This window comes from Bos mutus, chromosome 12, assembly GCF_027580195.1.
Source record: "Bos mutus isolate GX-2022 chromosome 12, NWIPB_WYAK_1.1, whole genome shotgun sequence".
NCBI classification, from domain to species: domain Eukaryota; kingdom Metazoa; phylum Chordata; class Mammalia; order Artiodactyla; family Bovidae; genus Bos; species Bos mutus.
This window is the reverse complement of record NC_091628.1, coordinates 18,116,926-18,139,420: the sequence shown is the minus strand read 5'-3', so window position 1 is coordinate 18,139,420 and position 22,495 is coordinate 18,116,926. Positions and strand designations below refer to the sequence as shown.

Here is a 22,495-nt window from a genome sequence, read left to right as displayed (position 1 = left end):
TTCAAGCCTCGATGACTTGAAAAGTAAAATGTAAAAATACAAATATTGGGAAGCAAAGGTGTATGTAGAACAAAATAATTTTAGCTTTGAAAGGTAAAGTCAAATATTCTAAATCACTTGAAAGCGCCTACTTAAACAAGGGAATTAAGGGCAAGAAATTAGGAGTATGCTGGGTCAGAATGAGAAACATTATAAAACCACAGTGATGTTTTCAGAAAGAATCAGATTTTTAAAAACTAAAATGTTTTACTGGAAAAAAGATAAATATATGCTTACTTAAAAAAACTCATGAGGAGCTTTTAAAAAACCCAACATAAAGCATTTTTCATTATAGTAGCATGGTTGCTATATAAATATAGTATATGACATCATATTACCTCACCATCCTTATTTTTTTAAGTGTTAAATACAGCTTAATCATTATCTTACAATTCATTTGCCTTCCTGAGACATTGCTCTTCGTAAAATATAACTGTTGAAAAAAACTAACGTCTAATGGTAAATACTAAAACCATTGTGCAAAGTGCACCAGAGGTTAATGATCTACCATCCAAATACACAACAGATATCCTTTTTGGCTTTTTCAGAGCCACAGGCTTTTCTCCCTTTTGTGTTCATTTCCTGTCAAGTTTGACATTTCAAAAGAATACCAAAGAAGCTTAAAAATTTGTTTACAAGTGTGTCATTAAATCAGGACTCTAAAAATAAAAGCTATTCATTGCAACTGTACTGATGTATAAAAAAGACCTTCATTTAAATTTTGGAAAAATAATAAAAAAGGAAACATTTTTGATCTTTTCTTATATAAAAGTGCTCTGGTCCAATATTTTTGAAACTGAATGAAGAAACTTGCTGATGTGTAGTGACTACAAAAAAAAAAAAAATAGAATCCAATTTAATGAGTCAGCTATATTTGACAACATTTAGAGGAGGCTCAGCTTTCTTATGACTTATTAAAATTTAATACAACAATTAATTACTAATACTTCTACATTCTCCGTACAATAAGTATCCTCTGAAATACTATTATTCAGAAGATATGATGCATTTAATACAGGAAAATAGAAATGAAACCCTAAATATTCTTTAAGTATACATATTCAAAAATCTTTATCAATCACTAAATACTATACATAACTCTTCTGGCTGTGATAAAGGAACAGAGACCAGATTTGTCTTAACTACAAAATCAAACAACATAAATAATAGTTTTCAGACACTGAGTACAGGCTAGTAATAGGACAAGCAGTATAAGACAGTAATTCCTGGGGTGGGGGGAAGCAAATGCTTAAGCTCCACCTTTGCCTGGAGAGAGTTCCCAGGTTACAAGTCAGGGAGGAGAAACGGAAATAGAACTCAGTGGTCTCCCTGCTTGAAGAAACAGAATTGAGAATTCAAGACAGAGAAATTAGGAAAATTAGCAGGACAGAGTAGCAGAGGAGAGACTTACACAGAAAAGAGAGAGTTGCAAAGAGAGTGCTCCAGGAGTCTGCAGAGAGTTACTCTCGGTCTTTACCCCAGTCCTGATCAACACATGCAAACTACTGGAGGCCAGGAAAAGAAGCACGGGAAGAAGCAGAACCACTCCAGGAGCTGTACCAGGGCCAAGGAGAGTTCTGATTTCCACCAGCTAGTCTGGAAAAACCTTGTAATGTATGAGACATCAGGTAGAGCATCTAGAAGGGGACTGCCTCAAGAGTGGGGGGAAAAATTAGTCATAAGATTAAAGACTGGCTTTGTCTAGAAACAAGAAAAGCCTTTAAAGGATCACACACTCCCAAGTAACTACACTGTGTCCCAAGACACAAGAATAGTGAAAGGAATATGAAAATATCCAGGACCACTAAGGTAAAATTCACAAGGCCTGACATCCAATAAAAAGTTACCAAGCAGCCAAAAAAAAAAGACCATTCAAAAGAGAAGTATCAGTCAATAGACAGTACTAAAAAGACATAGATGTAAGAATTAGTGGACAGGGACTTTAAAATAATTATTATAACTATATTCCAGACGTTAAATGTAAAGGAAAGCACAGACATGCTGAAAAGACATATGAACGATTTAGAAAAGGATTCAAATCAGAGTCTAGAGATGAAAAATCTAATACCTAAGATTAAAAGCAGAATAGATGGAATTAATAGCAAATAAGACATTTCAGAAGAAAAAAATTAATGAAGATATAGGTGTAACAGAAACAATTTCAAGTGAAACAGAAACAAAACATTTGGGACAACAACCAGAGCATCAGGGAGCAATGGAACAATTTTAAGTGACCTAATATATGTGTGACCAGAATCCCTGCAGAAGGGGTGAGAGGAGTCAACAAAAACATTTTGAGAAAATAACAGCCCCAGATTTGATGAAATCTATAAGCCCACATTTCAAAGTAGAACACCAAGCAAGAGAAACAGGAAAAAAACTGAATTAAGGCACATCTTAATCAAATTGCTTAAAACTAGAGATAAAGAGCTGCTCTGTAAGAAGGGCAACTACTTTAAAACCAAAAATGCTAAGCTGCTGCTGCTAAGTCACTTCAGTCAAATGCTATGAGATGCACCATTTCTCATATGAGAACTCAGGAGGATAAGATGAGGAGGGGGAAAAAAAGAAAGGGAGGGAGAGGTCAGCACATACCAGGCAGGAGCAAGGTACTAGACTTCTAAGAAACATTTTAGTAGTGAATCTTGCCCCAGACACCAGCTGACTCCGCATGGTCTGGGAGGAACTGTCCAGTCTAGCTCTTCCCAGATTCCTGACCCACAGAATCATAAGCAAAATAAAATAATTGTTTTAAGCCACTAATGTGCCATTCAGCAATAGATAACTTGTCTCTATCAACATTTAATCCTTCCTTTCCCATCCTGAAAAATAATTATCCCGCTGCCTCACATACCTCCAGCTATACCTTTACTTTCCTTTACAGTTAAAACAGGTAGAAACTATTTATAACCACTGTCTCCACGTTATCTCTCACTCATACCTCAGCCAAATTCCACTGAGATCTACTCCTGCTCCCATATCACTTCTTCTGACAGTCCTTGCTACCTTTACCAGTGGCTTCCTTGTTGCCAAAACTAATAGCCACTCTTCAGTTGCTACTGACTTCTCCCACAGTATTGGAAATAGCAAGCACTCAGACCTTTTCATTCTCTCTTTATGACACCACTTCTGATATTTCTCCTTAGTGACAGGAGGATTCCTGGATTTGATCTCTTTTGTAGCCTCTGCTTTCTGTCTATCCCTTAACTGTTGGTGCTCCTTAGGATTCTGTCCTAAATTACGTTCTCTTTTTGTACTACACTCTCCTGTTAAGTGACCTTATTCTATTTCCTAAACTTTAGTCATTTGGTAAAACACAGGGATTTATAGTTTTGGAGCCAGAGAGACCTGTGTTCGAGCCCTAAGCTCCGCTGTTTAGCTTATATGGTTTAGGGCAAGTTATTAAACTTCTCTGAGCATTATTTCCCTCATTTAGAATAATAATACCTCATGGATTATTATAAAAGTCAAATGAGATGATAAGTACTCACCATAGTGTGGGCGACACAAGATAAATTGTCAATAAAAGGTGGTAATGTCTGTTATTATATATGTGCCAGCAGCTCTCAGGTTTCTGTTCCTGGCCTAGAATTTCTTTCCTAAACTCCAAACATACCCAACTGCCTCTTGACACCTTTACTAGATGATCTACAGGCAATTCAAACTCAACATAATCAAATTTCACTTCCTAAGGAAATCTCATTCAATTCCAGCTATCTTTAATGAATGACACTACCTTAATGTCATAAGTTGACCCTTTCTCTGTCCTTCATTCTCACTCCTGTAATTAACTGCCATATTTTATAATACAAAGCCAGAGATGCTGTTCCAAGTGCTTTTCCCATACATTAACTCATTTAAAATGAAACACACACATGTAATAAGATACAAAGTTTATAAATGACCAGGAAGTAGTATTGATCAACACTGTAAGACTGCAAAGGAGGAAAGAATGACTATAGACTTAGGATGGTCTCAAAAGGCAAAGTGGAAGTAGACCTGAAAATGTGGTAAATAAAAAGGGGAAAGCATTTCGGGTGGAGCCTGTGAAGTAAACAAAGACTCAGAGACAGGCAGAGACAAACATGGATGTGTGAGTAATAGTAAACAGAAGTCAGAATCGAGAAGAGAATATAAGGAAAGTATTCTCAAAATATTTTGGACTCAGCGTCTTGTAACATTCTTAAATTATTGAGGACCCAAAAGTTTTTGTTCATGTGAGTGTGTCTATCAATATTTGAGAACCCCTGGGACAGAAGAGCCTGGCGGATTACAGTCCATAGAGTCACAAAATGTTGGACGCCACTGAAATGACTTAGTACACATGCAATATTACTGTGCTAATAATTAAATCTTAATTTAAAGTTAATTAAGAAAACTAAGATGATGGGATCTGGTCCCATCACCTCATGGGAAATAGATGGGGAAACAGTGGAAACAGTGTCAGACTTTATTTTGGGGGCTCTAAAATCACTGCAGATAGTGACTGCAGCCATGAAATTAAAAGACACTTACTCCTTGGAAGAAAAGTTATGACCAACCTAGCCAGCATATTAAAAAGCAGAGACATTATTTTGCCAACAAAGGTTCGTCTAGTCAAGGCTATGGTTTTTCCAGTGGTCATGTATGGATGTGAGAGTTGGACTATAAAGAAAGCTGAGCACCGAAGAATTGATGCTTTTGAACTGTGGTGTTGGAGAAGACTCTTGAGAGTCCCTTGGACTGCAAGGAGATCCAACTAGTCCATCCTAAAGGAGATCAGTCCTGGATGTTCATTGGAAGGACTGATGCCGAAGCTGAAACTCCAGTACTTTGGCCACCTCATGCGAAGAGTTGACTCATTGGAAAAGACCCTGATGCTGGGAGGGATTTGAGGGTAGGAGGAGAAGGGAGTGACAGAGGATGAGATGGCTGATGCATCACCAACTCGATGGACATGAGTTTGGGTGAACTCCAGGAGTTGGTGATAGACAGGGAGGCCCGGCGTGCTGCGATTCATGGGGTCACAAAGAGTCAGACACAACTGAGCGACGGAACTGAACTCAAGTGTAATTAAAACTGAAAAAATTTAAGAATGCAATTTATCTGAAATAACCAAAATAAGCTTGCTATGGACATGAGTTTGAGTAAGCTCTAGGAATTGGTGATGGACAGGGAGGCCTGGAGTGCTGCAGTCCAGTGCTGCAGAGTCAGACGTGCCTGAGCGACTGACCTGAAGTGAACTGAAGCTTTCTATGTGTTAACAGAGCTAACATTTTCATGAAGCCTAACTCTACTTCCCTAAATAAACAAAAAATTACAACAGTGGCAGAGGTTACAATCCTGCAAATCCCTTTAATACCTAGCCTATAGAAGAGACCTGAATTCTCACAGCTGCTTCTGTATTTGCTTCACTGAAATGTGTTGTCTGTTTGAAGTATAAGAATATCTGGCCTCACACAATATGTAGTTGAAAAAAGAAGGAGTATTTTAATAGACTTTTCAGATAATAAGGGATACTCTTTTTTGACACTACCCTAAAACTCAACAAGCAGTAGTTTCTTAAAGGTTAATTGCAATGTGAAATTGGAAGCAATATTCATGAATTTTAATTTTCATTGAATTTTTAAGTTTCATGAATTTTAATTCATGAATTAAACCACATTCTGAGACCTTAAAAACCATTGATCTATCTATCAAAGACCTTAAACTCTGAAGAAACTTCTTACTCATGAATGATTTTATAGCATGATGCACTGGTCATTTGGAAATAACAGTTCACTGAATTACATAGATCTTACAGTGCTGATGAATCTCTTTATGTAATGTTAAACAATCACATGTACTAATACTACAGAAAAGTCTTTGATGTATTGGGAAGCTATTCTGCTTACAGTGAATACAAGATTATCAAAATTCTAATTTTCCCTTGAGAACTCAAAACTTATCATTGGCAACATTTATTGTTAGTTGCTTTCAACCACACTGTACTTGAGAATAGAGATTATATAAAATAAATACTTTTAACTGGCTCATCATTGATGTTTTTAAATGACAACAGGCATGTTTTGCTTTGTTCTTTTTAACTGAGAGTTTGTGGTGGTGAAGAATACAGTGACCACAAGCCTGGAGGGGAGGGGACTTTGGGGCAGAATGGATACAAGTATATATGTGGCTGATCACCAGAACCCCTTCGCTGTTCTCCAGAAACTACCACAACATGGTTAATCAGCTATACCCAAACACAAAATAAAAAGCTGGAAAAAAAAAACAACCCCACAAACACTTTGATGCTACTGCTCTAATCCGGTGCAAAGGTTCCAAAAGTTTTGCAATTAATGTCATTGGCATAAACGTCAACAGAGTGAAAAAAAGATATAACATCTTAACAGTAATATGAGAATAGCTTTCACATTCCAGATCCCCTAAAATGTTTTCCGGGATCACCAGGGGATCACAGACCACACTTTAAACTGCTGATAAGAAAAAAGGAAGAGACAAAGCTTCTAAAAGAGAGCCTTGCAGGCATCAAATAATTACTTAAAATTCCCACACTAAAAACATACATTTGATTCCTTTGACCCTCTTTGTATGCTGGGTAATTATAGAACTGTATCCTGAACACTGTAAATGTTTAAGTTGTAAAGATTCTGGATTCTGCTATTTTTCTCAAATGAGTATTTTTTGTTTCTTTGTCTTAAAGCAGGTGATTATTTTTACTGAACTTGAGCTGTAAACTGTTTATTCACCAGCAGCTTCTGTTTCAAGTCACACCTTTTGCTTTTCACTAAAGCCACTTTGAGACAGGCTTCCTGGTTGCTCAGTCAGTAAAGAATCTGCCTGCAATTCAGGAGAGCTGGGTTCAATGTCTGGGTCAGGAAGATCCCCCAGAGAAAGGAATGGCAACCCACACCAGTAACTTTGCCTGGAGAATTCCATGGACAGGGGAGCCTGGCAGGCAACAGTCCATGGTTGTTTCAATTTTCCAGTTTCCCTAGTCAGAAAGCCTGAGATTTTCCCACTGGCACTCAGTTAAGTTCAGTTCAGTCACTCAGTCCCTTCCGACTCTTTGTGACCCCATGAACCGCAGCATGCCAGGCCTCCCTGTCCATCACCAACTCCCGGAGTTCACCCAAACCTATGTCCATTGTGTCGGTGCTGCCATCCAACCATCTTATCCTCTATCGTCTCCTCCTGCCCTCAATCTTTCCCAGCATCAGGGTCTTTTCAAATGAGTCAGCTCTTTGTATCAGGTGGCCAAAGTATTGGAGCTTCAGCATCAGTCCCTCAAATGAACACCCAGGACTGATCTCCTTTAGGATGGACTGGTTGGAGCTCCTTGCAGTCCAAGGGACTCTCAAGAGTCTTCTCCAACACCACAGTTCAAAAGCATCAATTCTTCCGTGCTCAGCTTTCTTTATAGTCCGACTCTCACATCCATACATGACCCCTGGAAAAACCATAGCCTTGACTAGACACACTTTTGTTGGCAAAGTAATGTCTCTGCTTTTTAATATGCTGTCTAGGTTGGTCTTAACTTTCCTTCCAAGGAGTAAGCGTCTTTTAATTTCATGGCTGCAATCACCATCCGCAGTGATTTTGGAGCCAAGAAAAATAAAGTCAGCCACTGTTTCCCCATCTATTTGCCATGAAGTGATGGGACCGGATGCCATGATCTTAGTTTTCTGAATGTTGAGCTTTAAGGCAACTTTTTCACTCTCCTCTTTCACTTTCATCAAGAGGCTATTTAGTTCTTCTTCACTTTCTGCCATAAGGGTGGTATCATCTGCATATCTGAGGTTATTGATATTCCTCCTGGCAATCTTGATTCCAGCTTGTGCTTCCTCCAGCTTAGCATTTTTCATGATGTACTCTGCATATAAGTTAAATAAGCAGGGTGACAATATACAGCCTTGATGTACTCCTTTTCCTATTTGGAACCAGTCTGTTGTTCCATGTCCAGTTCTAACTGTTGCTTCCTGACCTGCTTACAGGTTTCTCAAGAGGCAGGTCAGGTGGTCTGGTATTCCCATCTCTTTCAGAATTTTCCACAGTTTGTTGTGATCCACACAGTCAAAGGCTTTGGCATAGTCAATGAAGCAGAAATAGATGTTTTTCTGGAACTCTCTTGTTTTTTCAATGATCCAGCAGATGTTGGCAATTTGATCTCTGGTTCCTCTGCCTTTTCTAAAACCAGCTTGAACATCTGGAAGTTCACAGGTCACTTATTGCTGAAGCCTGGCTTGGAGAATTTTGAGCATTACTTTACTAGCATGTGAGGTGAGTGCAATTGTGCGGTAGTTTGAGCATTCTTTGGCATTGCCTTTCTCTGGGATTGGAATGAAAACTGACCTTTTCCAGTCCTATGGCCACTGCTGAGTTTTCCAAATTTGCTGACATATTGCGTGCAGCACTTTCACAGAATCATCTTTTAGGATTTGAAATAGCTTAACTGGAATTCCATCACTTCCACTAGCTTTGTTCATAGTGATGTTTCCTAAGGCCCACCTGGTTTCACATTCCAGGATGTCCGGCTCTAGCTAAGTGTGAGTGATCACATCTTTGTGATTATCTGGGTCGTGAAGATCTTTTTTGTACAGTTCTTCTGTGTATTCTTGCCACCTCTTCTTAATAACTTCTGCTTCTGTTAGGTCCCTACCATTTCTGTCCTTTATTGAGCCCATCTTTGCATGAAATGTTCCCTTGGTATCTCTAATTTTCTTGAAGAGATCTCTAGTCTTTCCCATTCTGTTGTTTTCCTCTATTTCTTTGCACTGATCGCTGAGGCAGGCTTTCTTATCTCTCCTTGCTATTCTTTGGAACTCTGCATTCAAATGGGTATATCTTTCCTTTTCTCCTTTGCTTTGCCTCTCTTCTTTCACAGCTATTTGTAAGGCCTCCTCAGGCAGCCATTTTGTTTCCCCCTATACCTCCCAGCCCCAGGCTAAAAGCTTCCTACCCAGGCCCACAGCACCCCTACTCCATTTCTTAACTAGGCTGTTTGCTCTAAAAGGTCAGTGACTTCAGGTAATTCCTTTGGTAGCTCAGTGGAAGAGAATCGGCCTGCAAAACAGGAGACACAGAAGCTGTGGGTTTGAACCCTGGGTCAGGAAGATCCCCTGAAGAAGAAAATGGCAACCCACTCCAGTATTTTTGTCTGGAAAATCTAATGGACAGAGGAGCCTGGTAGGCTACAGTCCATGGGGTCTCAAAGAGTCAGGCACAACTGAGTGTGTACAGGTTTTATAGTTGTATTTTTTTGTGAGGAGTCATATGGTATGGTCTCCCTCCATATTACCAGAGGCACAGGTCCCCTACAAAAGATTTTTCATCTGAGGAATTAGCATCATGAGAGTTGTTCTGCATTTATAAAAAAATTTCTCTGGTGGCTGTGAGAGAAACAGTATTAAGGTAGCCACAGAAGTGGGTAGATCAAGAGGAAAAATCCACAGAAGTCCACAAAAAAGACCATTTAGAGAATAAACTACCTGGTCTATTTTGGTTGACAAAGATTTTACTGAAAAAAAATCCAACACAGTCTGAATATATTGAAAGTAAAATATCCAAATCTCACCTCATCATCTACTGGCATGATAAACTGCTGAACAGATTTAAGAGGCCTAAATGTCTGTAAGTCTTTTGGTCCAATCCTTAGGCATGGTTCATTTTAAACCACAACTAATCTTCCAGATTTCCAGAGGACAAGATTTCACTAGGTTTTTCAATAGATTGTTTAGCATTTTATATTCATATATCACCTGCTAATCTCTCTGGGATTAAAAAAAAAAACAGAAGTGTGCTTATGCCTTCTTAAAGTTATTCTGTTCTTGATTTAGTATTTCTCAAGACTGTGCAGTAAAGGTACTCAACCCTTTCCCCATTCAAAATATAACTCCTGCAGCTCAATTCCAGAAAAATAAATGACCCAATCAAAAAATGGGCCAAAGAACTAAACAGACATTTCTCCAAAGAAGACATACAGATGACTAATAAACACATAAAAGATGCTCAACATCACTCATTATCAGAGAAATGCAAATCAAAACCACAATGAGGTACCATTTCACAACAGTCAGAATGGCTGCGATCAAAAAGTCTACAAGCAATAAATGCTGGAGAGGATGTGGAGAAAAGGGAACCCTCTTACACTGTCGGTGGGAATGCAAACTAGTACAGCCACTATGGAGAACAGTGTGGAGATTCCTTAAAAAACTGGAAATAGAACTGCCATACGACCCAGCAATCCCACTGCTGGGCTTACACACCGAGGAAACCGGAATTCAAAGAGACACGTGTACCCCAATGTTCATCACAGCACTGTTTATAATAGCCAGGACATGGAAGCAACCTAGATGTCCATCAGCATATGAATGGATAAGAAAGCTGTGGTACATATACACAATGGAGTTTTACTCAGCCATTAAAAAGAATACATTTGAATCAGTTCTAATGAGGTGGATGAAACTGGAGCCGATTATACAGAGTGAAGTAAGCCAGAAAGAAAAACACCAATACAGTATACTAACGCATATATATGGAATTTAGAAAGATGGTAACGATAACCCTGTAAGCGAGACAGCAAAAGAGACACAGATGTACAGAACGGTCTTTTGGACTCTGTGGGAGAGGGAGTCGGGGGAGGATTTGGGAGAATGGCATTAAAACATGTATAATATCATATAAGAAACGAATTGCCAGTCCATGTTTGATGTAGGATACAGGAAGCTTGGGGCTGGTCCACTGGGATGACCCAGAGGGATGGTACAGGGAGGGAGGTGGGAGGGGGAGGGGAGTTCAGGATTGGGAACACATGTACACCCATGGTGGATTCATGTTGATGTATGGCAAAACCAATACAATATTGTAAAGTAAAAAAAAAAAAATACAATATGTTCTTTCTTTCATTAAATTACCAATGAATAAAGTAAGTAGTATCTCACTTGATGTTTCCCTGTGAGTATGTTCTCATAAATATCTTCAGTTCAAGGAGAGATTCTGACTGTAATACAGAATCAAAAAACGAAGCAGGTTTGCTCTGATTCTTGATCTGGATTTTGGTATCATAGGTGTGCTCAATTGCTCTGATTCTTGATCTATATATTTAGTAACGTGGGTACATTCTATTTGTAAAAAATCCTTTGTACTACAACTTGTGATATATGCTTTTCTGTATATACGTTATACTTCAATAAAGAAAAAAATCCTACAGTCTGTGAAAGCTCAAATTTATCTATAGTATGCCTACTCTCTAAAATGTTAAATTATTCTCACAGGAAAGACTCACATATTATGTTGTGTGGCATGACTTATGTTCATAGTTACCCACCACCACTCTGTTCTGTTTATGATTAAAACAGCAGTCTGTATTGATTTTTTGAAAATTCAACCAAAAGTAGCCTATAATCTCATCCCCTAGAAATACCAAAGTTAGAATTTAAATTCAGAGGCTTATGAAGTCCACACTACTCTATTATTAAAAAACTGTACCCTTGACCAGACTTTGTACATGTTACTTTTCCTCCAAAAATTCTCAAAAATAAAAGAATATTGTTTAGAATCCTAGAATACCAGTAACTGAACTAAACAGGCTTGAACACAAGCAATTTTCAACAGTAAATTTCTACTACTTCCTCCATAATTTTCAGAGCTCATGTCTTTTATATATCCTCACAATATCTACCTCAATGCTTGGCATATAGCAGATGTGTATCGATAGAAATAAAGTCCTCCAAAAGAAATAAGAATAGTCACTTTCAGATGATACAGTCATGTCTTGATTTCAATTTCTAGGAAAAGCGGGCATGGCATCCTCTGAGAAGTACTCTATTTATTTTGTTTATTGATCTATGTATTTATTTTTGCTACTTTCATTGAACCCCCAGATTCTGAGAGTTTTCTCCTAAGTACTCCTTTTTTTTTTTAACAAAGCAGAAGCTTTTGTATAAAAGACTTAGCCAATTCAATCATAGCAATACAATGTCTATCAACTTCCCCTACTTCTCTCCTTTTCTATCCACTCTGTCTATACAGCAATACAAGAAAAGCACGAAGAAACAAGTTATCTCTTAGCCATTACATTTTTAAAATATAAAAAAATTTAAAACTACATTTACATGAAGATTAAGATTCTAATATAACTAAAGCCTTAATTTTTTCACTGTCATTTCTATATGCTGATATAAATGAAAAGATGTAAGCTTAGCATGCAACAGTTTCAAAAGAAACCAACTGTATATCAATCTACAAACCTGATGATTAACAAAGTATTGCCCAACTATGAAGATTTAAAGAGCATAACAGAAGAACTTCATATAAATGTTTTATTATTACTATATAGGAGATATAACCTTTATTTAAATAAAGCTTTATCAATAGCTTATATGCTATAAATAGACTACCTAGAATATTCTTTTTGTCCATACAATGCTATAAGCAATAACTACACCTGTGTAGATTTTAGATTATCTTTAACGATGGGACCAAAAAAAAGCAAATTAAATTGAAATAAAAATCTGTTCTTTTAAATCATCTCAATAGCCTGTCAATTTTTTTTTTAAGTATTCTGTTGAAATTTAAGACCAGGCTCTTAAATTTTCAAACATGACACTCCTACTTTAAATAAAGTTCCCAAATACTTTACAGAATTCTGCTTTGTTTTGAAGTGCCAAGCTTTAAGAAAAGCAATTCAAAAAAAAAAAAAGCAATTCATAATAAATTCCTATATGAGATAGTCTGGAGAGCTCAAAGACACCATTCAATTGATAATATTCCACTTGATTCTTGGGCTCTACTTGGAAATCATATTATTCATTAAATCACATATTTGCTCGAGGTAAATTTTAACAAATATATGTCACTAACAGATAACTGTTATCCATATGCATATGAATATCTTTAACTAGTTACTTACTGAGAGCCAGGCAAGGGACTCCATGATTCGATGTTCACATCGTTCTAAATGTTTAATCATTTCTCTGGTCAGGTTGGCTTCTGCTTTGATGAAACTTTCAATCACTTTGTAAAAATCAAAAGCTTTTAAGTTAAATACATTCAGAATCCATGGGAAGGATAGATCTGTTCCAGTATCCAGGCTCTGAGACATACTTCCTAAAAATGAAAGAAAAATAACTTAGGAATGAAACAGAAAGTCTTGAATTACATTATTTTTCAGTTCAAAGGTTTTATTAAACAAAAAATTAAAACACAGTAGAAAGGCTAAACAAAAAAAATTTACTTAAAACAGAATTTTTTATTCTGGGGTCCACAGACTCCTAGGAAATAGGCTTCCCAAGTCTGAGGGCATATGCATGTATGTCTCTTTTAGACAGAAGGCTCATAGCTTATATCAAATTTTCAAAGGTTTAAATATTCTACACTTGTATCAGGGACAGGTTTAACATCCAACCAGTAATGCACTGGCATATCCATTTTAACTGTCTCATTAATCATTGATTGCACTGGCATATCCATTTTAACTGTCTCATTAATCATTGATTAAGAGGGGAAGTGATTGTTTAGATTTTGATAATTTGGTTAGAAAAATCTGTTTCAATTGTGTATTTCTTGGTTATATTAGTTATGTAATATATTTTTATCCTTAGACAATTTTTTTTCTTTTGTTTTTTACAAACAAAACTTTTTTGACAGTCGCAAGATTATTTGCAAAGTAATGATACATGTTGAAAATCGTATTTTAAAAAACCCCTATTGGTGCCTCTGTTCCATTTATCTGGCAGATTTCAGTTCCAACCTTTGGTCTCATAACCACTGAATATATATATGTGGCAGTGCTTCCTTATCAGTGGAAGCTGCTCAATGGTACTTCTCAGGGATTTTACAATCTCCTAAGTCTTTAAAGGGGGTTAATAGGTACATTTCCTGGATTCAGTATAGACCAAAATAGAGACCTTGTGAAAGTATTTCCAAGATGATTTGAAACAATCCAAGTTCACAAGCCGTTCTAAGGTGACCAATTACATTCTTTCGTATATAATGATCTAAAATATGCATTTCTTCTCCTTAACTTCTCCATCTCCGACCCCCCTAAAAAAACCCACATAACACCTCAGATAAGTTTTTTTAAACTTTAAATTGAACTAGAATGTTTATTTACTAAAATTTAACTTACTGCTATAGGTAGCCATTACAACCTCAAGAGCGCATGCCAACAAAGACATATGAAAGATGTTGTCATTCAGGAGTTTGCTAAAGGAAAAAAAGAATGATTTTTGTAACATTTACTTTTATAAAAAAAAAAAAAAGAAATTGTTTTACTAAAACAAAAATTTACCTAAAATTTTGAATGGATAATCGTTCTTCTTCCTAAAACAGATTTAAAAAATTAACTGAAGCCTTCTTTGCATTAGCAATGAATTTTTTTTTTCTATTATATTCTTTTAAACTTACTGATTTAAGCATGGATTCCATTACTCGGTAATACAATCGGACTCCAAGTTTGTATCGCTACAAACAAACAAACAAAAAATCAGATCCCACTATTTTAGAAAACATAACAATTACTAATTTTTTAAAAGTTTTGCCCTGAGACACATCTCTGACCCTTCTTAGAAATATGGCTACCAAGAGAGCACAAAAGCTAGCTTGTCTAAAACTGAGGAAACTGAAAGCGTTGGTCACTCAGTTGAGTCCGACTCTCTGCGACCCCATATAAAATGATGGTTTTCACATTCCCGATAAGTTTTTAAGAGGAGGGGTCCAGTATATGGTTTTCCTACATTCCTACTTCAGTCTACATCATAACAGATATATATGTACTAAGAATATATTATATATTAGTGTTAGTTGCTCAGTCGTGTCCAACTGTTTACCACCCCATGGACTGTAGCCCACCAGGTTCCTCTGTCCAGGGGATTCTCCAGGCCAGAATACTGGAGCGGGTAGCCATTCACTTCTCCAGGGGATCTTCCCAAGCCAGGGACTGAACCTGGGTCCATTGTATTGCACACTGATTCTTTACCATCTGAGCCAATGGGGAACCTGGTACTGTTCTAACCATTTTACACATGAATATAACACTCCTGTGACATGTATTTAAGATAGCTCTCCAGGATTAAGAGAATAGTACCTTTCCATAAAGCTGGCAAAGGCAAAAATCCGATCTAAAGGATCTTATCAGCAAAAAGTTTTAATCAAATAACTAGTTTCCATTAGTTTAAAAAACAGTCCAATTTTAAATACACACAAATATACACCTTAATCCTTCATTCCAAATTATGACCAAAAGAACTTTTAAATGTAATTGTTTAAAATACAGATGGTATCAAAATATAACCTCACTACACTAAAGCAAATGTGTATAGTAGATTACAGTTTTCAAATATATTTTATATATTACCTCAGTAATGCCACAAAGTAAAGCAAATATAGAAACCTGACAGCTCATATATGAAAGAGCCAGATATGAAACCAGGGCTTGGATCCAGAGCCCATTCTCTTGCCAAATATTAGTTTTAGATTTTCTGAAATAATAACAGCAATAGTAAAAGTAACATCATTCAATAATACCACTAATAAATGGCATGTATAATATTCCATTCATATAAGTATGTGCATACATAATATTCCATACGTGCAAAAATTAAAGAATATACACCAAAAACTTAATATCAACAAGATTTTGATTTTTTTTTACTTGTACTTTCTAAAATTTACATAAGTTTTCCAAAATTTTCTGCATGTTTCCTTTTGGTTTCTATATAGAGTAAGGAGAGCTAGCCCATCAAGTTTTTTCCAAATAGCATCATACACAGCCGACTAGGATTTGGTAGCTGCCAAAATTTTATACTATTAGATAGCATTTACACAACTTGGACAGATATTGCATTTGAAATTATTTACTATACAGTGGTACTCATCAAAATGAGTTGAAGTTACCTGTGATCCAATTTCCATACATCCTTGTCCCACAGCTTTAGCAAATTTCTCTTTAAAGACGTCCCCAATATCCTTCACTCTTTTCAGGATACTGTCCTTTGGATTCACTGTACAATTCTTTAAGATGGAAAAATAGAAATTAAGATAGAGGATACTGTCTAACCAGAGAATTAACACCTTCTGTTCTATAACAGCATGACTTATTACTTTCAATTTTTATACTGTGAAAACACTTCACAAAAAATAAGTAAATACAACTACTGAAAATATGAGAAATATTAAGCATTCCATTCTGGGATGATAGGGACCAGAAACTACTAGACTACAACTAAAAAACCCCTATTATCTAAATTTTCTGCTGGCAAGTTAGGAAAGATTTGTTAGCCCTTCCTTAGCCATCAAAAAATACAGCCTCATAGATTTTACAACTGATACCAAAGAAAAACAGCTCATCATAAAAGACACAAATGAAAGTACTGCATGCTCAAGGAAATTAATATTGTTAAAATATTAACACTACTCAAAGCAATCTACAGATTCAAAAAATTCCTGTCAAAATTTCAAGGTATTTAACAGAGTAGAGCAGCTGTATGTAGAACCACAGAAGACCCCAAACAGTCAAAGCAATCTTGAGAAAGAAGAACAAAGCTGGAGGCATCAAACTATACTGCAAAGCTAGAGTAATCAAAACAGTTTGCTTTGGCATAAAAACATAGATCAGTGGAACAGAATAGAGCTCCAAAATAAACCTATGCATATGATCAATTAATTACCACAAAAGACTCAATAATACAAAATATAAAGTAAGGAATGGGACAATTTCTTTAATAACTGTGCTGCTAAAACTGGAAAACCAGTTTCAAAAAACTGAAATTCCACTATCTTACTCTACACACAAAAATTAACACAAAATGGATTAAAGACTTGAACATAAGACCTGAAACCATGAAACTCTTGGAAGAACACATGGATGGCAAACTCCCTGTCATTAGTCTTGGAGATATTTTGGTATTGACTCCCCCAAAAAAAGGTAACAAAAGCAAAATAAACAAGTGGAACTATTTCAAAGCAAAAAGCTTCTGCAAAGTAAAGGAAATATCAACAAAAAGAAAAGGCCACCTACAGGATAAGAGAAGATATTTGCAAATGATATATCTGATAAAGGGTTAATAGCCAAACATACAAAGAACTCATACAACTCAATATCAAACAAACAAAACAAAAAACTAGCTGATTAAAAAAGAGGCAGAGAACTGAATACACATCTTTCCAAAGAAGACATACAAATGGCCAACAATCACAAGAGAATATGCTTAACAACTCTAATCATTCCCTGGAGGAGGGCATGGTAACCCACTCCAGTATTTGTACCTGGAGAATATCATGGACACAGGAGCCTGGAGGGCTACAGTCCATGGGGTCTCAAAGAGAAATGGCTAATCATCAGAGAAATGCAAATCAAAACCATAATGAGATATCGCCTCACACCTGTCTAATGGTTATTATCGAAAAGAGAACAAATAATTAAGTGTTGGTGAGGATGTAAAGAAAAGGTAACCCTTGTACACTACTGGTGGGAATCTAAATTGGTGCAACCACTATAGAAAACAATTTGGAGACTCTTCAAAAAATTAAAAACAGAAATACCATAAAATCCAGCAACTTCACTTCTGGGTATTTATATGAAGAAAATGAAAACACTAATTTGAAAAAATATTATGCACCCTTATGTTCACTGAAGCATTATTTACAATAACCAAGAATGAAAGCAACCTAGGTGCCCATCAATAGATGAATAGATAAAAATGTGGTATACAGGTATTCCAAATAGGGAAAGTAGTACATCAAGGCTGTATATTGTCACCCTGGTTATTTAACTTATATGCAGAGTACATCATGAGAAACGCTCGGCTGGAAGAAGCACAAGCTGGAATCAAGATTGCCGGAAGAAATATCAATAACCTCAGATATGCAGATGACACCACCCTTATGACAGAAAGCAAAGAAAGAGACTCTTGATGAAAGTGAAAGAGGAGAGTGAAAAAACTGGCTTAAAACAACATTCAGAAAACTAAGATCATGGCATCTGGTCCCTCACTTCATGGGAAATAGATGGGGAAACAGAAGAAACGGTGGCAGACTTTATTTTTTGGGGCTCCAAAATCACTGCAGATGGTGACTACAGCCATGAAATTAAAAGACACTTGTTCCTTGGAAGAAAAGTTATGACCAACCTAGACAGCTTGGGACAACCCAGAGGGATGGTATGGGGAGGGAGGAGGGAGGAGGGTTCAGGATGGGGAACACATGTATACCTGTGGCGGAGTCATTTTGATATTTGGCAAAACTAATACAATTATGTAAAGTTTAAAAATAAAATAAAATTAAAAAAAAAAAGCAGAGATATTACTTCGCCAACAAAGGTCCATCTAGTCAAAAATATGGTTTTTCCAGTAGTCATGCATGGATGTGAGAGTTGGACTATAAAGAAAGCTGAGCACCAAAGAATTGACGCTTTTAAACTGTGCTGTTGGAGAAGACTCTTGAGAGTCCCGTGGATTGCAAGGAGATCTAAGCAGTCTATCCTAAAGGAAATCAGTCCTGAATATTCATTGGAAGGGCTGATGCTGAAGCTGAACTCCAATACTTTGGCCACCTGATGTGAAGAACTGACTCAATGGAAAGACCCTGATGCTGGGAAAGATTGAAGGCAGGAGAAGGGGGTGACAGAGGATGAGATGGTTGGATGGCATCACTGACTTGATGGACGTGAGTTTGAGTAAGCTCTGGGAGTTGGTGATGGACAATGAAGCCTGGCATGCTGCAGTCCATGGGGTTGCAAAGTGTCAGACACAATTGAGCAACTGAACTGAACTGAACTGAACTGATACAGGTGTATGGGCTTCCCTGGTAGTTCGGCTGGTAAAAGAACCCACCTGTAATACAGGAGACCCTGGTTCAATTTATGGATGGGGAAGATCCCCTGGAGAAGGGACAGGCTACCCATTTCAGTATTCTTGGACTTCCCTGGTGGCTCAGATTGTAAAGAATCTGCCTGCTGGAGAATCCCCTTGGACAGAGGAGTCTGGTGGGCTATATCCATGGAGTCACAAAGAGTCAGACATGACTGAGCAACTAAGAATAGGACAGCACATATAAGTATGTATGTATGTGTATATATATGTGTATATATATATATATACACACACACACACACAATGGAATATTATTTGGTGGTAGTTTAGTCCCTAAGTTGTGTCCAACTCTTGCAACCCCATGGACTGTAGCCTGCCAGGTTCTTCTGTCCATGGGATTCTCCATGCAAGAATACTAGAGTGGGTTGCCATTTCCTTCTGCAGGGGATCTTCCTGACCCAGGAATCAAACCCAGGTCTCCTATATTGCAGGCAGATTCTTTACCGACTGAGCTATGAGGAATGACCCATTCCCTATGAGGGGATATTATTTGGCCATAGAGAAAAAAGAAATCTTGTCATTTGTGACAACAAGTATGGATGTAGAGAATATTATGCTAAATGAAGTAGATCAGACAAAGAAAGCAAATATTATATGATTTCACTTATATATGAAATCTAAAAAACAAAACAAATGAACAAATGTAACAAAACAAAAACAATCATAGACATAGAGAACAAACAGAAGGGAGGGCGTGGGTAAAGAGAGAAACACGTGAGGAAGATTAAGAGGCACAAACTTCGAGTTACAAAATACATGAGTTATGGGTATGAAATGTACAGTGTGCGGTATACAGCCAATAATTATGTAATACCTTTGTATGGAGACAAAAAGTAACTAGATTTACTGTGGTGATCATTTTGAGATGTACAGCAATACTGAATCACTATACTATGCGCCAGAAACTAACCAAGTCTTGTAGGTCAATTACACTTCAAAAGACAAACAAACTCATAGAAAAAAAATCACATTTGTAGCTACTAGAGGCAGGGGATGGTGGGAGGGGGAACTGGATGAAGGCAGACGAAAGGTACAAACTTCCAGTTATAAGATAAATAAGCACAAGGGATGTAACACACAATATGATAAATATAATTAACACTGCTGTATGTTATACATGAAAGTTGTTAAGACAGTAAATATAATTAACACTGCTGTATGTTATACATGAAAGTTGTTAAGACAGTAAATCCTTGTAAAGAGTTCTCTTTACAAGGAAAAGAATTTTATTCAGTTTCTTTTATTCTGTATCCAAATGAGATGATGGATGTTAACTAAACTTATTGAGGTCATCATTTCATGATGTATGCAAGTCAAATCACTATGCTGTATGCGTAAACTTATACAGAGCAATATGTCAGTCATATCTCAATAAAATTGGTAAGAAAAAATGTCTATAGCTTCTAATATTTTACTTATACAAGGAAGGAAAAATGGCACTGATTTTTAAAATGAAGAAACCAAGAAACAAATTCAGAGAAAAACTTAATGATTTTCAAGATATGCCCCCTCTGAGACAGGCAATTTGTAGTACACGCAAAACTTTGCACTCCAACTGTTGCACTCCATTTAATGTTAAACTTTAAACTAAGTTCTGGAAAATATCTCTGAGACAGAATTTTCTGCTCAATAGAAATAGTTTAAAATAAAAAAGAGGTCCTACATACTTTAAATGTTGGAGGAAATACCAAAAACAATATTTAAGGAAACAGAGATTATCGTTCTTTTTACTTATATCATTATCCCTTCTAAAAGTTCTAAGTAACTGAGTACCTATGTTTGGGAACTATTCTTGTGCTACAAATTACCCAGAAATAAAAACAACTTTATGCAAATTGGACAAAGAAAATCAGTTCTGAGCCAACACAGTTATGAATATGATGACAGAAAAATACTTTGTTAATCCCTGGGGGGGAATATAAGCAAGAAGACAACGACAAAACCACAGGCAGCTTATGATATTAAACAGAATGTTAACCAAACAAAGCACACAGTTACTGGATAAGCCAAACTTTAATAAGTCTTCAAGCCTCATCCAGCTTCCACAGAGGAGCCTTTCAGTCAGCCCCAAGCCTCATCTAATTTTAAAGGAGGAAAGGAACAAGCATGCAATACAGACACTAGCTTTCATTCTCTTTCTTTCTCACTCCCTTTTTTTAAGGGGAGGGAGGGTAGCAGGTGCCTTTCAGATATCAAACTTAGGGTCTATCAGGAGTATATACTGTAATGCACACAGGGCCATACAGTAAAAATAAATGAAAATGGGCTAAATAAAAAAGACTGCAGAGATATGACAAATATTAAATCCTATCTAATGTCACATTCAAAGAAAGTATCTTAACAGCAGCCAGAGGGAAAAGACAGATTAACTGTAAAGAAACAACATTTGAATTGACAGAAAACTTCTTACTAGCAACAATGAGAGTCAGGAAGTAGTAAATACCTTCAAACTACTAAGGGAAAGTAAAGGTCAACCTAAAATAGATGATCCAGGTAAACCGCCTCACAAAAATTAAGATAAAGATATTTTAAGACAAGAAATAAAACACAAAGCTTGTAAACTCATATCAAACTAACTCTCACTAAAGGAATTATTAAAAGATGTATGGGGGCATGGAAGCTCAAGAAGGAGGTGATACACATATAGTTATGACTGACTCACACTGTTGATCGGCAGAAATCAACATAACATTGTAAAGCAATTATCCTCCAATTAAAAAAAAAATGATGTATCTGAAGAAAGAAGAAAATAAAAATGGAAGAGAGGTCTAAGCTGCAAGAAAGAATGGTGAACAAGACAAACAGTGCACATGAGAAAATCTGAAAATAACACTGTCCAAATAAAACAATACTACTACTAATACCTAATTTGGAGAGTTAAAAAGGAAAGCAAGAAATAAGATAATAGACAACTTATTGGGAAATGGGTGTTTAAAAAAACAGTATTTTAACTTCTAATTTCAAATTTGTTTGCCAAGATATCATAATAAAGTGTTTCACATATGGCTTACATTAAAATAGGAAATCAGATTTTCCGATGGTTGATCACTTGCTGAATTTAAGATCATCATTAATTGTTGGATAGTATTCATAACAGTTCTAGAAAAAAATATGAAGAAATGTTAAGAAATGAAGTAACAAAGAGAACAAATGAAGTGTATCTATGTCATAAGTTACGCTTATCTTCAATCTCACTGTCTCTTGTTAATCTTTAAGTTCTCTGAAATAAGACTTTACAAATCCCTTAGTGTACTGTTGTTTATAAGGAATTAACATTTTAGTTAGATCTTTAAGAACTGATATGTTCATAATATGTTTATAATTAAAAAACATATGCTTATTTACTAATAAAACTATATATCAATAAAACAATTGATAAAAGTAATGACATTGTTTTAAGGACAAAAGGGCATCAAAATAGTAATATTTTAAGCAAAACATTATTACAATTAAATATTAAAACTAGTCAAATAAAGACTAAGATATTTAATAACTCAAGTAAAGAACCAAGTGACTCTCTTTTACAGAGATCTTCAAGATGAAGGCATACATGATTTTAGAAGTCATCATTACTAAAACGTAAATGTAAGTCAATCTCTTATAATTTT

At 36.2% G+C, this 22,495-nt stretch overlaps 1 protein-coding gene across 2 annotated transcripts in view; it reads right to left on the bottom strand.

Annotated features, from left to right (window-relative positions):
• RB1 (RB transcriptional corepressor 1) overlaps positions 1-22,495 on the bottom strand; it is a 120,489-nt gene that overhangs the window by 47,002 nt on the left and 50,992 nt on the right. For both annotated transcript variants that reach the window (XM_070380301.1, XM_070380298.1), the window contains exons 12-17: positions 21,899-21,986; positions 15,913-16,029; positions 14,425-14,481; positions 14,309-14,340; positions 14,147-14,223; positions 12,929-13,125 (exon numbers count right to left, since the gene is read on the bottom strand). In XM_070380301.1, coding sequence (XP_070236402.1) covers positions 12,929-13,125; positions 14,147-14,223; positions 14,309-14,340; positions 14,425-14,481; positions 15,913-16,029; positions 21,899-21,986 — 568 coding nt within the window. The remainder of the gene's footprint in view (positions 1-12,928; positions 13,126-14,146; positions 14,224-14,308; positions 14,341-14,424; positions 14,482-15,912; positions 16,030-21,898; positions 21,987-22,495) is intronic.